The following is a 16,375-nucleotide window of genomic DNA, read 5'->3' as shown; positions in this document are numbered from 1 at the left end:
AGTGTGGCGGTGCCTTCTGCGGTGCCTTCAGGACCTGGAGCCAAAAGCGATGTCATGGATGGTGTGGGCTGCTTTCCCTCTCTGTGGCAACTGAAACTCACAGTTCCAGAGTCAGTCCCCAGAAGTAAGTGAAGTCTTTGCTGTCCCTGAAACTTCGTGAACAGGAGGCAAGCTGTATTTCAAGCCCTTGGAGATACTCAGCAGCAAGGGAAAAAAGTTCAATCCGGTCCCTTCACTGCCCAAGGCAGAAGCGCGGTAGAAGCGCAACAGCAGGTCAGCCCAGAAAGGCAACAAAACAGCAACATGGCAGTACTCCTCCTGGCAGCTCTTACAGCTCTTCTCCATGGCAGGTTCCTTGATCCCACAGTTCTAATGTTCCGGTGTTTGGGCTCCAATATTTATGATCAGCTTCCCTTTGTTCTCTTGGGCAGAGAGTGCCTTTGCTCAGTCCAAACCAGTGTGGTCCTCTCTGGTCCAGCTTCCTGGCTGGAGGTAGAGACAACATTCTCCGAATCAGACCAGGCCCATTCAGGTGCAAGGAAATCTCCTCCCACTACTCTAAATGAAGCCGAGGTCTATTCAGCTCAGCCCTGACTCATTCAGAATAGGCAGGACACACCTCGACCCCCCCCCCCAGTGGCTGTTTGATGAGAATGCACATCCCCAGCCCCTGTCACTCCAAAGCCAGACAGTCAATCCATAACCCAGCAAAGTTACACAGGATGGGTAAGCAAGAAAATACCACTTTCTAAAAGTGGTATTTTCAAACACAGAACATAAAAATCATCTTTACCAAAAGATGCATTTCTACATTCTGAGTTCAGGCATAATAAACTCCATCTCTCCATCTTGTCCCAATGGGAAGATATACTTGTAAAATGTTACCAAATACTTCCCATTCTATCCTACGGAACAGATAGCCTTCCAATAGTGAAAAACGAAATATACTGTATTTCACAATCAGGACATGTTACCCACACCAGTGCATGTCCTCCTTTTCAAATACACTGCAACCTGCCCATAGGGGTACATTGGGCCTACTTTAGAGGTGACTCACATGCAATAAGAGGGATGGTTTGGGCTTGACAAGAGGATGCACTAGCCAAGTCGACATGCCAGTAAAAACTGCATGCAGACACTGCAGTGGCAGGTCTAAGAACCCTTTGAAAGGCTGTTTGTGTGGGTGGCCCGATCAGTGCTGCAAGCCCACCAGCAGCATTTGACTTACAGGCCCTGGCACCGATAGTGCGCTTTACTAGGGACTTACCAGTAAATCAAATGTGCCAATTATGGAAACAGTAATCCATAATACAATTTACAATAGGAGTACTTGCACTTTAGAACTGGACAGCAGTGAGAAAGTGTGCAGAAACACCGAGCCAGCAAAAACATAGGCAAAACCTGAAGGTCAGAAAGCAAAAAGATAGGGGAAACATGCCAAAAGATGCCAGGTCTAACATACTGTATTTTTCCCTAATATGATGTTATTGTTGTTATTGCTCCTCTATCTGTATACCTGTAAAGTGATATGATACCCACAAGAGTCAAGTTTGCGCCATATAAAACTATCAAAATAAAATTAAAATAAATTTGACTTTTAACGCCAGCTGGGGGATAGAGGAGAAATCCCACAAATGTTGATGGTTCTTTGACTCCTTTCTTTCCATGATGAAAGCTGTATATCTGCCTAGCCTTCGGCTCAGTCTCTCTGGATCAAAACCAATGTTATAGGATAGCTTGTGAGCTATGGCCATAGACAGAAGCTTATTGCACGTTACTATCTAACTTTTTTCTAATATTGTTATGAAAATCTGCTTTGGAGAATGCACGTTTGATGGAACCAGTGCGCATTCAAGGAGGGTCCGCAACATTGCCCTCTTTGTTTAGCATCGCTGCAAATGATATAGATACGGGTGCCTGGCAGAGATTAGAAACCATGGGGACTGTTAGGATGGCGGGCGGATGGGCACCGCTGGATTTGCCCGCGATCAAAACCCGGAAAGCCGCCGGTCCCCGCGTCGTGACCGCGGCGGTGTGATTTACTGCCCGCCACTTTTCCACCAGTTGCAATCCGCCCGCTTGTGTGGCGGTTCGGAGCTGGACCGCTACAATTGTGGTGGATCAGGGCCAAGCACCGCCAGCACCAGCGGTAGCCAGCCTTTCCGCTGCGGTGGAACCGCCATGAAAAGGGACACGGAGAATGTCTCTGGGGGCCCATTGCGGGCCCTCAATGTGTTGGGAGGAGTGTAGGTGCACTTGGGGGGGTACCCATGGTACCCCCCTACATGTCCCTGTACCAGGGGGCAGGCACTGTGCAGGGAGATGCAGGGCATGCTCCTTTTCACATTGCGGCGGTGCTGCTGGCAGCAGCGACCGCCGGAATGTTAATCGCCAGAATTTTGATTGCGGAGCATCCTAATAGGACCGGCGGTTATACTGCGGTCCTTGTGGGCGGTCTTTTACCACTACCATGGTGGTTGGGGAGGTTTTCCGCCCGCCATCCTAATAGAGCCCTATGTCTTAAATAGGTTATTGCCTCATGTCGATCCAGTTATTTGCAAACAATGCTATTGTACTTGTGAATTTAGGAATCCCTTTCTCCATGCATTATGATTTCTGAATGCAGATTTCCTTTTCTCTTGGTGAAATTCATAACTTGTTTATTAATGTCCTGGAGATCATCATTGTGAGATAACGCTCACCACTCAATTTGCAGTCTCTCAAGAGAGAAGAAGGGATTTAAAAATCTAATTCTGAGACATTTAGCTTGAACCATTCTAACATGAACTGTGAGTTTTTGCACAACTGTGCATAATATTTTACGTTTATTACACACAGTATTGTTTTTGTAAAACATTTTGCCGAAACTATATTTCATTCACGTTGTTTTGTACTAAAGATGTATTTATTGCTTTAAAAAAATATTTATTAAAGGTATTTATATAGCGAAGCCCCAGCCAGATGTGCAGTGAAGTGTTTCGCACTTAATAGAGTAAGGGTAACAATTCCAACAAGACTGATAGAAAGTATGAAGTAGGAGAGTGACGGAAGGCTGGAGGAATAATTTAGCCTGTGTGGTAAATTCTAAACAGACAAATCTTTAAGTAAGTTGAACAATTGCTATGCAGCATTGGGGAACACATTCCTGCTTCCACAAATGAATGAATTGCATAGGGTAACTGCGGAGCGTGCATCAGAACAATTTGCTTCCATAAGCATTAAAGTATTGGTGCTTGGTCTTGGCTGCCTGAGGTAGCTCCCAGTCTACAAGTGAACTAGGCAGGTGTGAATAACCTCACAATAAAAAAACACAGACAAGTCTGGTTATTCTTAAATTACTTTGAAATTGAAAATGAAAACCAGATGCACCTGCAAGTGAAATTTAAGAAGTCACTAGAGAGAACTGATTAGGTGATTCAGAATGGGGGTGCCTGTCGTTGCTCCACAATGGGTTGGGTTTATCACAACTTCTCACAATATTCATGTGCATAATGTGAATCTGAATGAGGATATCTTCCATAGTCAGGACTTATCCTGAAACTCTGACTTGCCTCTGGCCACCATAGTTGATTTAGTTCAATGAGAAATAAGATCAATCCACCCTCCAATATCTTTATTTTGTTTATTGTTTATCTATCTATTGGTGTTACGCTAGTTCTACCGAGTTCTTAAGCAAGCAAATGAATGTTAAACAAGTTGCATTACCATTAGTGAACTACAAAGACCTTTTCATGCATTCACCTAATGCTGAAGAACATGTCAACAAAAAGCGATGCAGTGGAGAAGTGTGGCTCAATGGTTAGAGGCGGCAGACCCGGAAGCTGAGATCGGCCCGGGACCAGGGTTCGATTCCCAACGCGGCAGGGTCTTGGGTCAGAATGTCCGCGGGCCTGATAATTCTCGCATCGGCGCCTCCTCTAACCTTGGGTTCCACTCTGCAACTCTGGGCAATAGCTTGCTTAATCTTCACAACGGCCCCTTCAACGCCGGGGATGCCTGGTCTCACCTTGGGGGTGCCCAGAAGGGACCATCTCGCAGGGAAAGCCAGGACGGGTTCCCCAGCGGTATACAGCGCCGGGACGCCCGCGGTGCGGGCAGCTGTGCGCTTTACAAGTATACAACATTTACATTTACATCTATGGCTGAATACTCACTGATGACAGGGTTGTAGTTGTCAGGGGTTGCTGTGTAGCTGAAGCAAGCTTTCAGGTCCACACTGCACATAGGGAGGAACAGAGAAAAGAGGTATGAGGAACAAGAAAATGAAATGCATGTGAACCATGTGGCATCTGATAATGGTAATAAAACATTTGAAAGTAAGGATTGGCAAACAGAAATAGACTTTGACAGACGGAAAGAGGTGAAGAAAGCATGGGAGATACGAGTAATGGGTGAAATTGGTACAAAGACAGGCAAGAGGGGACAGCAGAGAAGGCAGAATAAATATCTGAGACTAGCAACTTCTGAATACTGTGGTCAAGACTCCAGTCCTCATATTCATCAGACATACAGCTTCGTTGGTAGACAAACAGAGAACATGTATAATAGCATCAAAATGAGCCTACTGTTTGTGCATGGCCCCCACCTCCAGAATGGAACTATTCAGAGCCAATGGGGAGAGTCTTTGCACAGAAAACGAGCGTATGGCTAAGATTTCAAGAGTTGCAATAAAAAACAACTGTTTTATATTCTTATAACTAGCCTCCCTTTCTTCTTAAACAGAAAATCATTGCCAGACAGCAGCAGAGAATATGTTTTAGGGTGAGGACAGAAGACGTAAGGTGTGGTTTTACTGGTTATGAACCTGGTCATGATTGTCTCTAAACCATAGTAACATAAGTAGATTCACAATGTATCTAAAGAACAAGTTACTAACCTTCAGTAATGCCTTATCTGGTAGACTCTATCTACCCGCAGATTCTTTACCTTAGAATAAGGTGTCAGACTAGATCGGGAACATTTTCGAGCAGTATGTGAGTGGCCGTCAACATGTTTCAACATGTGGCAACCAAAAGGTTCGGATGACTTTCTTCAGGACCAAAGCTTCCAGCCGGCTCAAATGATGAGGGGCTGTGTATGTGCTATGTAAGGTTAGTGGATTAGATCACCCTATTAGGGCAACAGGTGGTATTTAATGCCTGTTATGAACATATGGTAATAGGCCTTAATTTGGTCTATTGCAGGAATCTGTTCAGGCATTTTCAGTTCCATTAGGCCGGCACTGCGGCTTGTAATCCTGCCGTGCAGGATATCCACATAGCATGCGGATGACGCCATATGGGGCCGGATGACGCCATCTATTAACATGCAGGGGTACTGCTCAATAATTACCTGATCCAGTCTGACAACCAGGGATTATTCTAAGGTAAGGAATTTGCGGCTAAAAGTCTCTATCAGATGGCTTGAATATTCCATTTTAGCCACTTAGTCCAACACATGAATTAAAGGTAATGAAACTTGTGCCACTTATTTGATTCAGTGTCATGGGGAAGAAGTCAAATTATGCTATGTCGTCCCTCGGGGTTAATGCAAGAGAATTTGTTATTTAACAAATCGCAAAGCTGCCTTGCATAAAACTCTGAAGGCATCTCAGTATTGCATATGGGAATATGGCCTTAACCATTGACTCTGGAATACGACATTGAAACATCTTGTGATTTCACGTGGAATAGAGCTAAAAGGGTTGCTCCTAGAAGACTATATACAGCTCAACAGTTCCTTATGAGGATCAGATGAGGACTAGGAACAACAGGTCAGTAAAGGAGGAAGTGAGGGAATAGAAAGCTGTGGATGCTTTTAGTTTGTTCTGAACCCCTTAGGGATCTCTGTAACAAGGAGACATTTCTCGAAATGCAGGTGAAGTCTAGAGCCCTTCTCAAGAAGGAGACACAGATGCTTCTGGTGCGAGACTCTAGGCACTGCAGGTGGGATATGTTTGGGTTAGGTTTAGAGAAATAGGACCACTCGTTTTAAATCCTTATTTCTTCGGCATTAAAGGGAGCTTGGAATTTCTGGTGAGAAAGCAAGCAACATGGAAGAAAATCTCTCCTTAGGAAGAAAAAAAAAGAAACACATGCTGCAGTTTGTGTTGATGACAGAATGTTATGTTGTATGACCAAAAGTACCTGTGGGTAAAGATGTACAGTGACCTCTGAGCACACCCACAGTTCATTCATATAATTCAAACGTAAATATGGCAAGCAACTCCAATCCTCAGGAGTCGGATCAATGTATATAGTTTCCAAGGTCAATGCACAAAAGAAATGTCCACTTTCTGTATATGAAGTCCTTGTAATTTATTTCAAAAGTTGATTACACCAGCCAACACGTGTTTCGTCGTGCATTAAATAATACCTCGACTTCTTCAGGGCTCTGTATCTTTCAGTATTCTCTCATTCTAATATGGTCCTCACAACGTACACAAACTAATCAATCTTCATATTCTCCTCACAATTCGTCCAGCAATATGCCAACAATGTCTATCTCTCCATTCACCTATAATTTCCACCAGTAAATATCATCTGGTGTGTTCTGATTACGTAATCTCTAGAACTTCACTTGTCCTCTGTATTCGACGGTAAGTATTCAAATATATTATACACAGGGTCGTCGTCTTCTATTGGTTCAGTATACGGCTATCACTTGTCGATTTCTTCAAATATCTCGACTACCTGTGTTCAGCTTATTCGCAGCCTCTCTTCTATCGTCCGACCTCGTAGGTCGGACGATAGAAGAGAGGCTGCGAATAAGCTGAACACAGGTAGTCGAGATATTTGAAGAAATCGACAAGTGATAGCCGTATACTGAACCAATAGAAGACGACGACCCTGTGTATAATATATTTGAATACTTACCGTCGAATACAGAGGACAAGTGAAGTTCTAGAGATTACGTAATCAGAACACACCAGATGATATTTACTGGTGGAAATTATAGGTGAATGGAGAGATAGACATTGTTGGCATATTGCTGGACGAATTGTGAGGAGAATATGAAGATTGATTAGTTTGTGTACGTTGTGAGGACCATATTAGAATGAGAGAATACTGAAAGATACAGAGCCCTGAAGAAGTCGAGGTATTATTTAATGCACGACGAAACACGTGTTGGCTGGTGTAATCAACTTTTGAAATAAATTACAAGGACTTCATATACAGAAAGTGGACATTTCTTTTGTGCATTGACCTTGGAAACTATATACATTGATCCGACTCCTGAGGATTGGAGTTGCTTGCCATATTTACGTTTGAATTATATGAATGAACTGTGGGTGTGCTCAGAGGTCACTGTACATCTTTACCCACAGGTACTTTTGGTCATACAACATAACATTCTGTCATCAACACAAACTGCAGCATGTGTTTCTTTTTTTTTCTTCCTAAGGAGAGATTTTCTTCCATGTTGCTTGCTTTCTCACCAGAAATTCCAAGCTCCCTTTAATGCCGAAGAAATAAGGATTTAAAACGAGTGGTCCTATTTCTCTATATTGTTGCTTCACATGAAGCCATTGATGTAGGATACGCATCATTCCTCTAGAAGCACCTCTTGAATATTGTCAAAAATTACTATTTGTACCCTGAAGTTAAGGTAGTGCGCCCGCATTAGGTTGGTATCCCCCACTAAACAAAGTTACCTGTGGGTAAAGAGCCTGTGCAGAGGGCAAGGCATCAAATGTACCTGAGGCTCATTTTTATGCAAGGGCAGGCACTAGTTTACTGTCAATCAAGGAGAGTGATTACCCATATGTTTGGATTGGAAGGAAAGCTGGAAGTAAAAAGAAAAGAAGTCGCAAGAACAAAAGGTATCTGCTGGCCACAATTCAACGGCAAGTACAGAAGAGGGAAAGGCAGGCAAGATATAGATAGCAAGAGAAAAAAAGAAGAGTGTCACAGGAAGGTTAGATGGGGTAACAAGACTAAAGAAACAAAGAAATGGAACATATAGCTCATTGAACATGTTGAGCATCTCTTACCAAGACCCTTGCGAGTGGCGGCAGCTCTTGTGCTCCAGGTCAATGCTGTGCGGGATTATGCTCACATTCTTAAACAGATGAAGGACAGGCCGTGACCTAGATATGAAAGGAAAACAAAAGGAAACTGCTGCAAACCTCTAGGCAGAAGTTTGGTGAAGTAACACTGAGTGATTGATTGGACCAGTTTGAGACTGTGACTCTGGATGACTTAATTCCATTGGCAGCAGGACTGCCATTAAAGGCAACGGAAGCAGAGTGGATAGTTGGAAGATTATGATAGTGTTGGAAGTAGAACTACAGGTTGATGGTCTTGGTGAGAAATTTCAAGATTGGAGGTAATATGATAGTGTTGGGAAGAGTACTAAAGGAGACCTTTAGCAGCATGATGGTGTTGGGAGCAGTAGTGGTGAAGTTCAGCCCTGGAACAGGCTATGGAACTGATGAAGGCTAATGCAACAGTCTTTGGAGCTAGATGACCATGGAAGTATGACTTGAGATCAGAGTGTAGGCAATAGTGATAGATCATAATTTAAGGATGATGGCCACAGGAGGAGGCCTTGAACCTGGAGAGTGGTCAAGTACTTTCGGAACAGTAGTATCAGTTGACAAAGCTGGAGGCAGGTCTTGAAACTAGAGAGTAGAATAACAGCACTCGAAGCAGTACAAGAGAATGCCTGTCCTCAGATCAGGCCACGTGGATGAAATATTGTGAGGAAGGAGAACTAAAGGATGGCAGCCCTGGAAGAATGTTTGATGGTACAAAAGTTTTGGGAGTACTGGCAGGGCACCTCTAGACTGGTTACTGTTAGAGTGATATTTGGATTCAGATCACTCACCTGTAAAGGACCACAGTGTCTGATAGAGAACCAACAAGGAGATCCGGGTATGTGTTGCCATCAATGTCCAGGCCTCCAGAGATCGAGTAACCAAAAGTCTTGACCCCAACACTAACGCCATCCAAAACCTGTACCAGGGAGTCAAAGAAGGACTGAGGTTGCATGTCTCCGAGAAAAGAGCAGTCAAAGCACTATAATATCCTCCACTTTTAATCCTTGCAGATATTACTTCCTGTCACTACAATACCCACCCTATTCACTCCTTTTCCTTCCTCCATAATTATCTGTCCATACCAAAGTCAAAAAGAAAATGTTATCTTTTCAATTCAGAAACTAAGCCTGGCTGACAGTTTCAGAAGAAATACTGTTACTATTCTCAATGTAGAAGATGTTCCATTGCTCTCCCTTGAAAAATACCTGTGTCTACTACTGTTTAATGCATTGTGTAGGCTGCCATATGACAACTCTAGCTCTGTCGCTTGACCTACCTGGCTAGAGTGCGCAAATTACTTTTTGCCAGTTTGGACTAGTCTGATCTACACTGCAGGCCTTGAGAAGCGTACCAAAGTCAAGACAAAGGCCACAGATGCACTCCCTCCAGATTTTAGGGAGATTTTGAACTTTAAACAAACCTTTTACTTTTGGTAATATAAAGTGTCTGCTTGTGTCTCCAAAGTGGAAATTTAAAGTGTGGAACACTCCCCTCCCCGCAAGTTATTAACTTGTACACTGGTGAACTTCAAGTGGCCACTGCACACCAGATCTAATAGAATGGTTGTTAGAGAGAGGACAGTTGTGGGTGTCTGCTGTCATTTGGGCTGTGTATTGGAGAAACAGGCTGCTGTGACATGAGCGGGAGGAGAGGAAATGTACTGGCCAGGAGGAGGGGAGATCACCGGCTGCTAGGTAGAACCGCACAAGTCCCAGTTGACTGAAGGTCTGTGAACAGGCACATTAATGACCCGTATTGACAAGAACTGATGATTATCCAGCACCTCGGTTGGGCAGAATCAAATATACCAATAAGTAAGAGTCGCCCAAGATTGAGGATCTGCATAAACAGCATCTGTGGAGAGCTTGCAACTTCCATGACCTGTGGGGTCTGTTACAACGCCTGTATCTACACCTGGCTGGTAAGATACTTCATGCAAGTTTAAAGGAGTGCAGTCTGATTCATTCCCCCTTATTACCCTTGTCCTCATGATGATCCTGCCTGTCGAGTGCAGCACCGGTTAAAAAGTTAGCCTAAGATTGTTTGGACTATTTAAAGTAGGGTCGCATATGACCTGAAGACTATGGTTTTTTAGAAAACTATTACTGTCTTCAACTTCTATCAAATATTGAAAATATTCTTCTTTTATTACACACTAGCGTCGCACTAATATTTCCTGTCTCACGTTTTTCAGCACCTTGAGCAACGTGGCATCGCAATAATTTCTTTAAAGATGAAATCAGTAATGGACAGATCGGCTCAGCGCTCGAGCCAATCTGGCGCGCTTTCCCTGGGGGGCCTGGAGTGACTACGGGACTTGGGTATGGTTGACCTGTGGCGCTTCTTTCGCCCGCAAAGCCAAGAATACTCATTTTATTCGAGTGTACTCAAAACGCATGCTCGCCTTGACTACCTGCTGGGCTCGGGGCTCTCCGGGCCCTGACAGTTGGGATGGAGATATTGACTGCCTGCCTCTCTGATCACGCACCGGTTGTGGCTACACTTATACTCCCCCGGTGCAGCGACCCTCCCGCCAATGGCGCCAGCGCGACACTCTCCTCCATCGCGCTGAAGTGGTCAAACATGTGCAGCGTGGTCTAGACGAGTACCTGATACATTATGATAATCACAACACTTCACCATCCACAAAATGGACAGCGCTCAAGGCAGTGCTTAGGGGGGAACTCATTGCGATCTCCATGGCCAACAACGCTGAGCGTAGGTGCAAAAGGGAAGACCTCACACAACGCACCAAAGAGTTAGAGCAGATGCATCAGCGTAAGGGGGCACCCAGGATCAGGCGATAATTGCGCATAGTGAGGGCACAGCTGGCTGTCATTGATAATGAGAGGGCAGAGTATGCAGCCTTGCGCGTGCAGCAGGCTATTTACACGGGGATACCGCTGCGGCTGGCCTGGTCCATAAATTGCGCGAGACCCGACAGCAACAGGGGGTGCAAGAGCTGTGCGTCACACTGGCCAGACAGTGAATGAGGATGCAGATTTTGCAGAGGCCTTCCGTGATTTTTATCCCCAACTTTACACGGAACAGGCACTGAACTGTGCGCACAGTGAAGCATATATTGAGGGGGCACAGCTCTCTTCTCTTACCCAGGCTCAGGCTGACCACCTAGAGAGAGAGATACGAGTCGAGGAGGTCATAGCGGCTATCTCTCGCCTTAAACTTGCCAAATCCCCCGGGCCCAATGGCTTTACAGCAGCCTTTTATAAAACCTTCTGCTTAACAATATCGTCTCCCTTAACCCGACTTTTTAATTCTTTCGCTTTGACGGGAGCAATTTCTGAGGACATGCTAGAGGCGGCGATAGTGATTATCCCGAAGGCCGGGAAGAACAAGGCTAGCTGCGAGCATATCGCCCTATTTCCCTCTTCAACATTGACCTCAAACTCTTCAGAGGGATCCTTGCCTCCTGATTGGTGCCCTATATGCCAGGACTCATTAACCCCGAGCGTCAGACTAGCATAACGGGTACTCCACTTCATTGAGAAGGCCTCCTGAACGTCGGGGGAATATATGCTTCTCACGATTAATGTGGAGAAGGCCTTCGATAGGGTCTATTGGCCATAGCTAGAGTAGGCTCTGACACATGTAGGGATGGGAGAGAAGTTGAGGACCCTCATTTTCAATTGCTATCGGCGCCTCACAGCCTCGGTCCAAGTTAATGGACACACTTTGACCTGCTTTCCTATTAGTAGGGGCACAGGCAGGGGTGTCTTCTTTCACCCCTGCTCTATACATGGAACCTTTTGTCCAGAATGTTCAACGCAATACCCTTATTACAGGGATTAAATTTGGGGGCGATGTTCATACCATCAGCCTCTATGCTGATGATGACCTGGTGTCTCTCTCTGACCTCAATCTGGCCCTGGGAGCCTTTTTTACAGAATTGGATCGCTTTGCGCATGTGTTGGGCTTACAGGTCAGTGTGGAAAAGTCGTTTGCTCTCAATCTCTCGCTGTCACCATCAACTCTGGCGCACATTCATTCCGTGTACCCTCTCCAATGGGCAGACAAGATTGTTCCCTATCTGAGCATTCAGCTGGCACCCACGCTGTCAGCGGTAGCCTCTACCACCTACACCAAGCTGCTGACGCAGGTCCGGACGCAGCTGCAGCGGTGGAAATTCTTTCCGATATCCTGGCTGGGGAGAGTGGCTGCCACCAAAATGATGACTCTCCCCCAAATACTATATATTTTCCAGACCCTACCCTTGAGACCACGTACGGAGTGGATTAAGCAGGTCCAATCGGAGCTGGCCCAGTTCATCTGGCGGGCCGCAGACCCCGGTTGAAGGAACCCATTACAATGTTGCCCCCGGAGGAAAGGGGTTTGGGGGTTCCTGACCTCCAGCTGTATTTCTGGGCAGTGCTGCTTCGCCATTTGGTCGAATTGAGTTGAGCTGAGTTTGAGAAGCACTGGTTGTTTCAGGATCTAGCGGTGGCGGCCACACCACTACAGAAGATCCCCTTCCTACGTAAGACCCATAGGCCTCCCAATCTTTACGCCTCTCATATCACCAGGACGATCCTGGAAGCCTGAGACCAGACTTGCCAGAAGCACAATTTGACCACTTTCCTGTCTCCTCTCACTCCACTCTTCGACAATCTCGATTTCCAACCGGGGATGGGGGAAGTTGCATTTGCGAGTTGGGGTACCACAGACTGCCGATCCTTGGGGCACCTGACATTGACGGGATTCTCCCATTTTCACAGAGCCACGCTATGTATAGGATCCCTGAATCTGAAAGATTTCATTACCTGCAGCTACGCCACTAGGCCCTCCATCCACTTGTAAGACCACAAGCACACCGTTACCTCACACCCTACAAAAAATGGCTACTAATGCGCACATCAGATAAAAAACTTACTTCAGATGTGTACAAGATGTTGCTTGCTAGCCATACACATATACACAATGCCGGCTGAGTGCACTTGGAGCAGGATCTGGGTCGTGCCCTCAGTCATAAAGAATGAGAGGGGGTGGACTATAGAGCCCGTCACTCAGCACGAAACATGGGGGTGACGAGACTCTGACAAAAGTGACCACATACCGGTACGATATGTCCGACCGAATACACAAGATGGATCCCCGACAAAGTGCGGACTGTTGGCAGGGTTGTGGGAGGCGTGGCACGCTGTTTCATCTTTTGTGGGACTGCGAACATCTACATACCTAATGGACACAGGTCCTGTACGAAATAGATCAACACCTCGACACCTAACTCCTGTGATTCTCAAGCTATGTTCTTCTGGGCCTCCCGAACCCTCTCATATACCCGCTCAGATCAAGACGGGTCGCCAGATTGCGATACCTCTAGGTTCTGCCATATAAAACATCCTACTCCACTGGCGGACCACTCGAACTCCCACATTCACGGGTTGGTTGCTTGTGGCAGGTCTAAGGACCTTTCGCTCGCGGGGAAGGGCTCCACTTTTGTCAATCTTTGGCAACCATTCCTCACTCTGTTGGCTTCTGTGTTCCGGGAGCTCACATGTCCAAGATACCTTCGCTTGCTGAGCCTTACAGCTCTCCCAGCGGTAGACTCTCAGGAAGCCCAGTCGCAAAGTGTGGCATAGACCTTTTTTTGCATTGACACTTTGGTCGGTGGAAGAGGACAGGGTTGGGGCGAGAGGGTAGAATACGTTTCCTTTTTTTGGTACCCGGAACTATGGTACTGTTGTTTCTCTCCGTTATAAGCACATCCTTAATGGGAAGACAGACTCGCTCTAGAGAACACGTATGTACCGCATTGTTGGTTTTTGTTCACTATATGCAAAAAAAAGATTTTAACTTAAAGATTAAATCAGATGGAAAAGAGCTGTGCTCAATTTTTTTGTTTGGCTTTAGGCTCTTCAATTGATTAATTTCCTGAGGATTCAAACCCGACGCAATGAGGTGCTGAGTTAAATCAAGTGTAATTGTCATCTTACACACCAGCAGCCTATGTTCTTCCATGGCTACCCCATTGCCTAAACCGCTATGTCCCTATGTCACCTTTTTTTGCCTTGCCCAGTCGCCTGGTGCATCCTTGTCCTTGTTCCCACTGCAGCTGATTAGCCATGCTCTTGATTCTCCAAGCCCTCTGCCACTCTGCCCTTGATTCCTGAGCCTCTCTGTTCATGCCCACCCATGAATGTCACAACTTTTGTCCAACCTGTGCCTTCCATTACATACTGCTCCTATCCCTTCCTGCTGATGCCTTTCTGTGTCTTGTTGCCGATGGGCCCTGTGCATGTTTCTCTTCACCGCCCTCAACCGATGACCCTTTAAGCAATCCACTATATTGATTGCATTTCCTCCCATCCAGCTTTCTTTCCTCACCCAGGAGGCAACTGATTCAGGGGTCCCCTGCTTCTTCCTTCCTAAAGACACTCAACTTGGTGGTCGCTGGGGAATGCCAAGGCTTGTATAGTATGCCTCATCTAATGTAGGACGTACTAAGTGTCCTTCCATTCAATAAATCCTCTGAATCTAGTACTCTGCGTCTTCACCTTGCGGCTCCTCAGTGTCAGAGGCTCTGTTCCTACACACTGGTTTGGACCCAAGTCTTTAGGTTACTTTTAAGTACCTGTGCTGGTCTGGTGACAATTCCCAAGCTGCTGCCATGATAAATGTAAACTTTTCCCTCTCCATCAAATGGGGCGCCAATAGCAATGTCTATGGAGAGAGAAAAATATAGTCAGGGTCATACCAAACAGACACCAACTGATCTTTACAAAGATGGATAACATAATGTAAGTAGACAATTACCCATTACTGTGCCAAGCGTGTACATCAACATGGAGAATTATTGAGGATACAGTGCACATACAGTAAGTATCCTTTACACAGTAGACAACTTCCTCTTTCTCTCTATGTGGCCCTTAGAGGACACACAGATTGCCATCACTTAGGGAGGTAAGCAAGCCTATCCAATATTAGAGTTAAAAAGACCAACGACTACACCAATTTCAAGTTTCCGCCCAGTGTCGCTAATCCTTACAATTTGTTAAAACAAAAGGTAGATGCAAAACAATCAGTGCAGTCCAAGTCTTAAGAGAGCTTTGCGCTTCTTAAAATCAAACTCCTGTTCCTCTTTAGGACGCTCAGTACTTCAATCCTCCAGGATTTCTCATCACTGTCATGGTTTGCACACTTCTGGAACACCACAAGGACTTCTTAAATCTCATCAGATAGCCACCGTACCTATCTCATCTAGACAGCAACATCTGGAAATCTTAAAGATCTGTAACCTGAGATCATTCACTTCTACCAATGCCCAGACTGTGGGCGGCATGTGAATCATCATGCCACCGCAGTTTGATTCCCTCTGCTGGAACACAGCTGTGTTGGTATCTTACACTCAGCTATCCTCCTCTTTCCTGGGACCCACCATAAGTGTGTAGAAGTATGGCCCACCACCTGTGTTGCTGCACTCTACTAAAATTCACGTTACCGGGACACTTGTGATTCTCTACACAACCCCTATCCAATTAAGTCCAAGCATAAGTGCATGCTTAACTCCTAAACCTCATTTATCATGGTTGTATCTGTTGAGATCCAATCAGAGATGTAGCACAGATCCCCTCACTAACACTATTTGCACTGCCTGCTCTCTTAGAGTGCCCAGTTGTGAAGTATTTGGGTGCTCTTCATACCACAGCCATCTATAAACATTAGGTTATCCTTAAGATCAGGACATACACCCCATCCATACACTTTCTAGAACCCACACATCTGGGCAACCTAGCCAGCATGAATACCACTTCTTCTCCAGCACTCTTTCAGTAGACCACCATCACTTCCTTGCTTCATCCACAACAGACACAGACATCTTGTGCCTCAGTATCACCACTCCCAAGACTTCCTCTTCCTCCATCTAAAACACAAGGGGCAAGTTTTTCAGACATCCTTGGTTGCTCTTGCATATTCTCCCCCAAACAGAATTGAACAAGCAATGCATCTTAGACATCTTCTACAACAACAGTATCTGTTCCTCCTTCAGAAGAATCACTCGCTCCTCTATTCAATGGCAATCAATAGGGTACATTAGGTGTCCTAACCATTACAGCTCCATAATCTGCTGTGCCGTAACTCATTCGGCAAGACAGCGGAGACTTCCTTGGCATGACTTCAGTAATCTCCTTTAAAGGGGCCCAATCACCATGGCACTCTAGTCCTCAACACTACTTCCTCAACCTACTCTAATGGAACCCAATCACTGTATATTGGATATTTTATCATTTCTAAACACTGCCACGTAGTCTCCCGATCTAGAATCTAATCAGCAAGATTTCTGTCCAAAGCAATGCAGCTACAAACTGCACCTTGAAAATATTGAATGCTTAATTTGAG

General features: G+C 45.4%; 1 protein-coding gene across 4 annotated transcripts in view; it reads right to left on the bottom strand.

Annotated features, from left to right (window-relative positions):
- ITGA7 (integrin subunit alpha 7) overlaps positions 1–16,375 on the bottom strand; it is a 307,450-nt gene that overhangs the window by 93,093 nt on the left and 197,982 nt on the right. For all 4 annotated transcript variants that reach the window (XM_086959129.1, XM_086959132.1, XM_086959131.1 and 1 more), the window contains 4 exons: positions 14,610–14,698; positions 8,809–8,936; positions 7,973–8,068; positions 4,155–4,216 (listed from right to left, as the gene is read on the bottom strand). In XM_086959129.1, coding sequence (XP_086815255.1) covers positions 4,155–4,216; positions 7,973–8,068; positions 8,809–8,936; positions 14,610–14,698 — 375 coding nt within the window. The remainder of the gene's footprint in view (positions 1–4,154; positions 4,217–7,972; positions 8,069–8,808; positions 8,937–14,609; positions 14,699–16,375) is intronic.

This window comes from Lissotriton vulgaris, chromosome 1_1 (assembly GCF_964263255.1).
Source record: "Lissotriton vulgaris chromosome 1_1, aLisVul1.2, whole genome shotgun sequence".
Lineage (NCBI taxonomy): Eukaryota > Metazoa > Chordata > Amphibia > Caudata > Salamandridae > Lissotriton > Lissotriton vulgaris.
The sequence above is the reverse complement of the archived record's forward strand: the minus strand, read 5'-3'. Positions and strand labels throughout refer to the sequence as shown.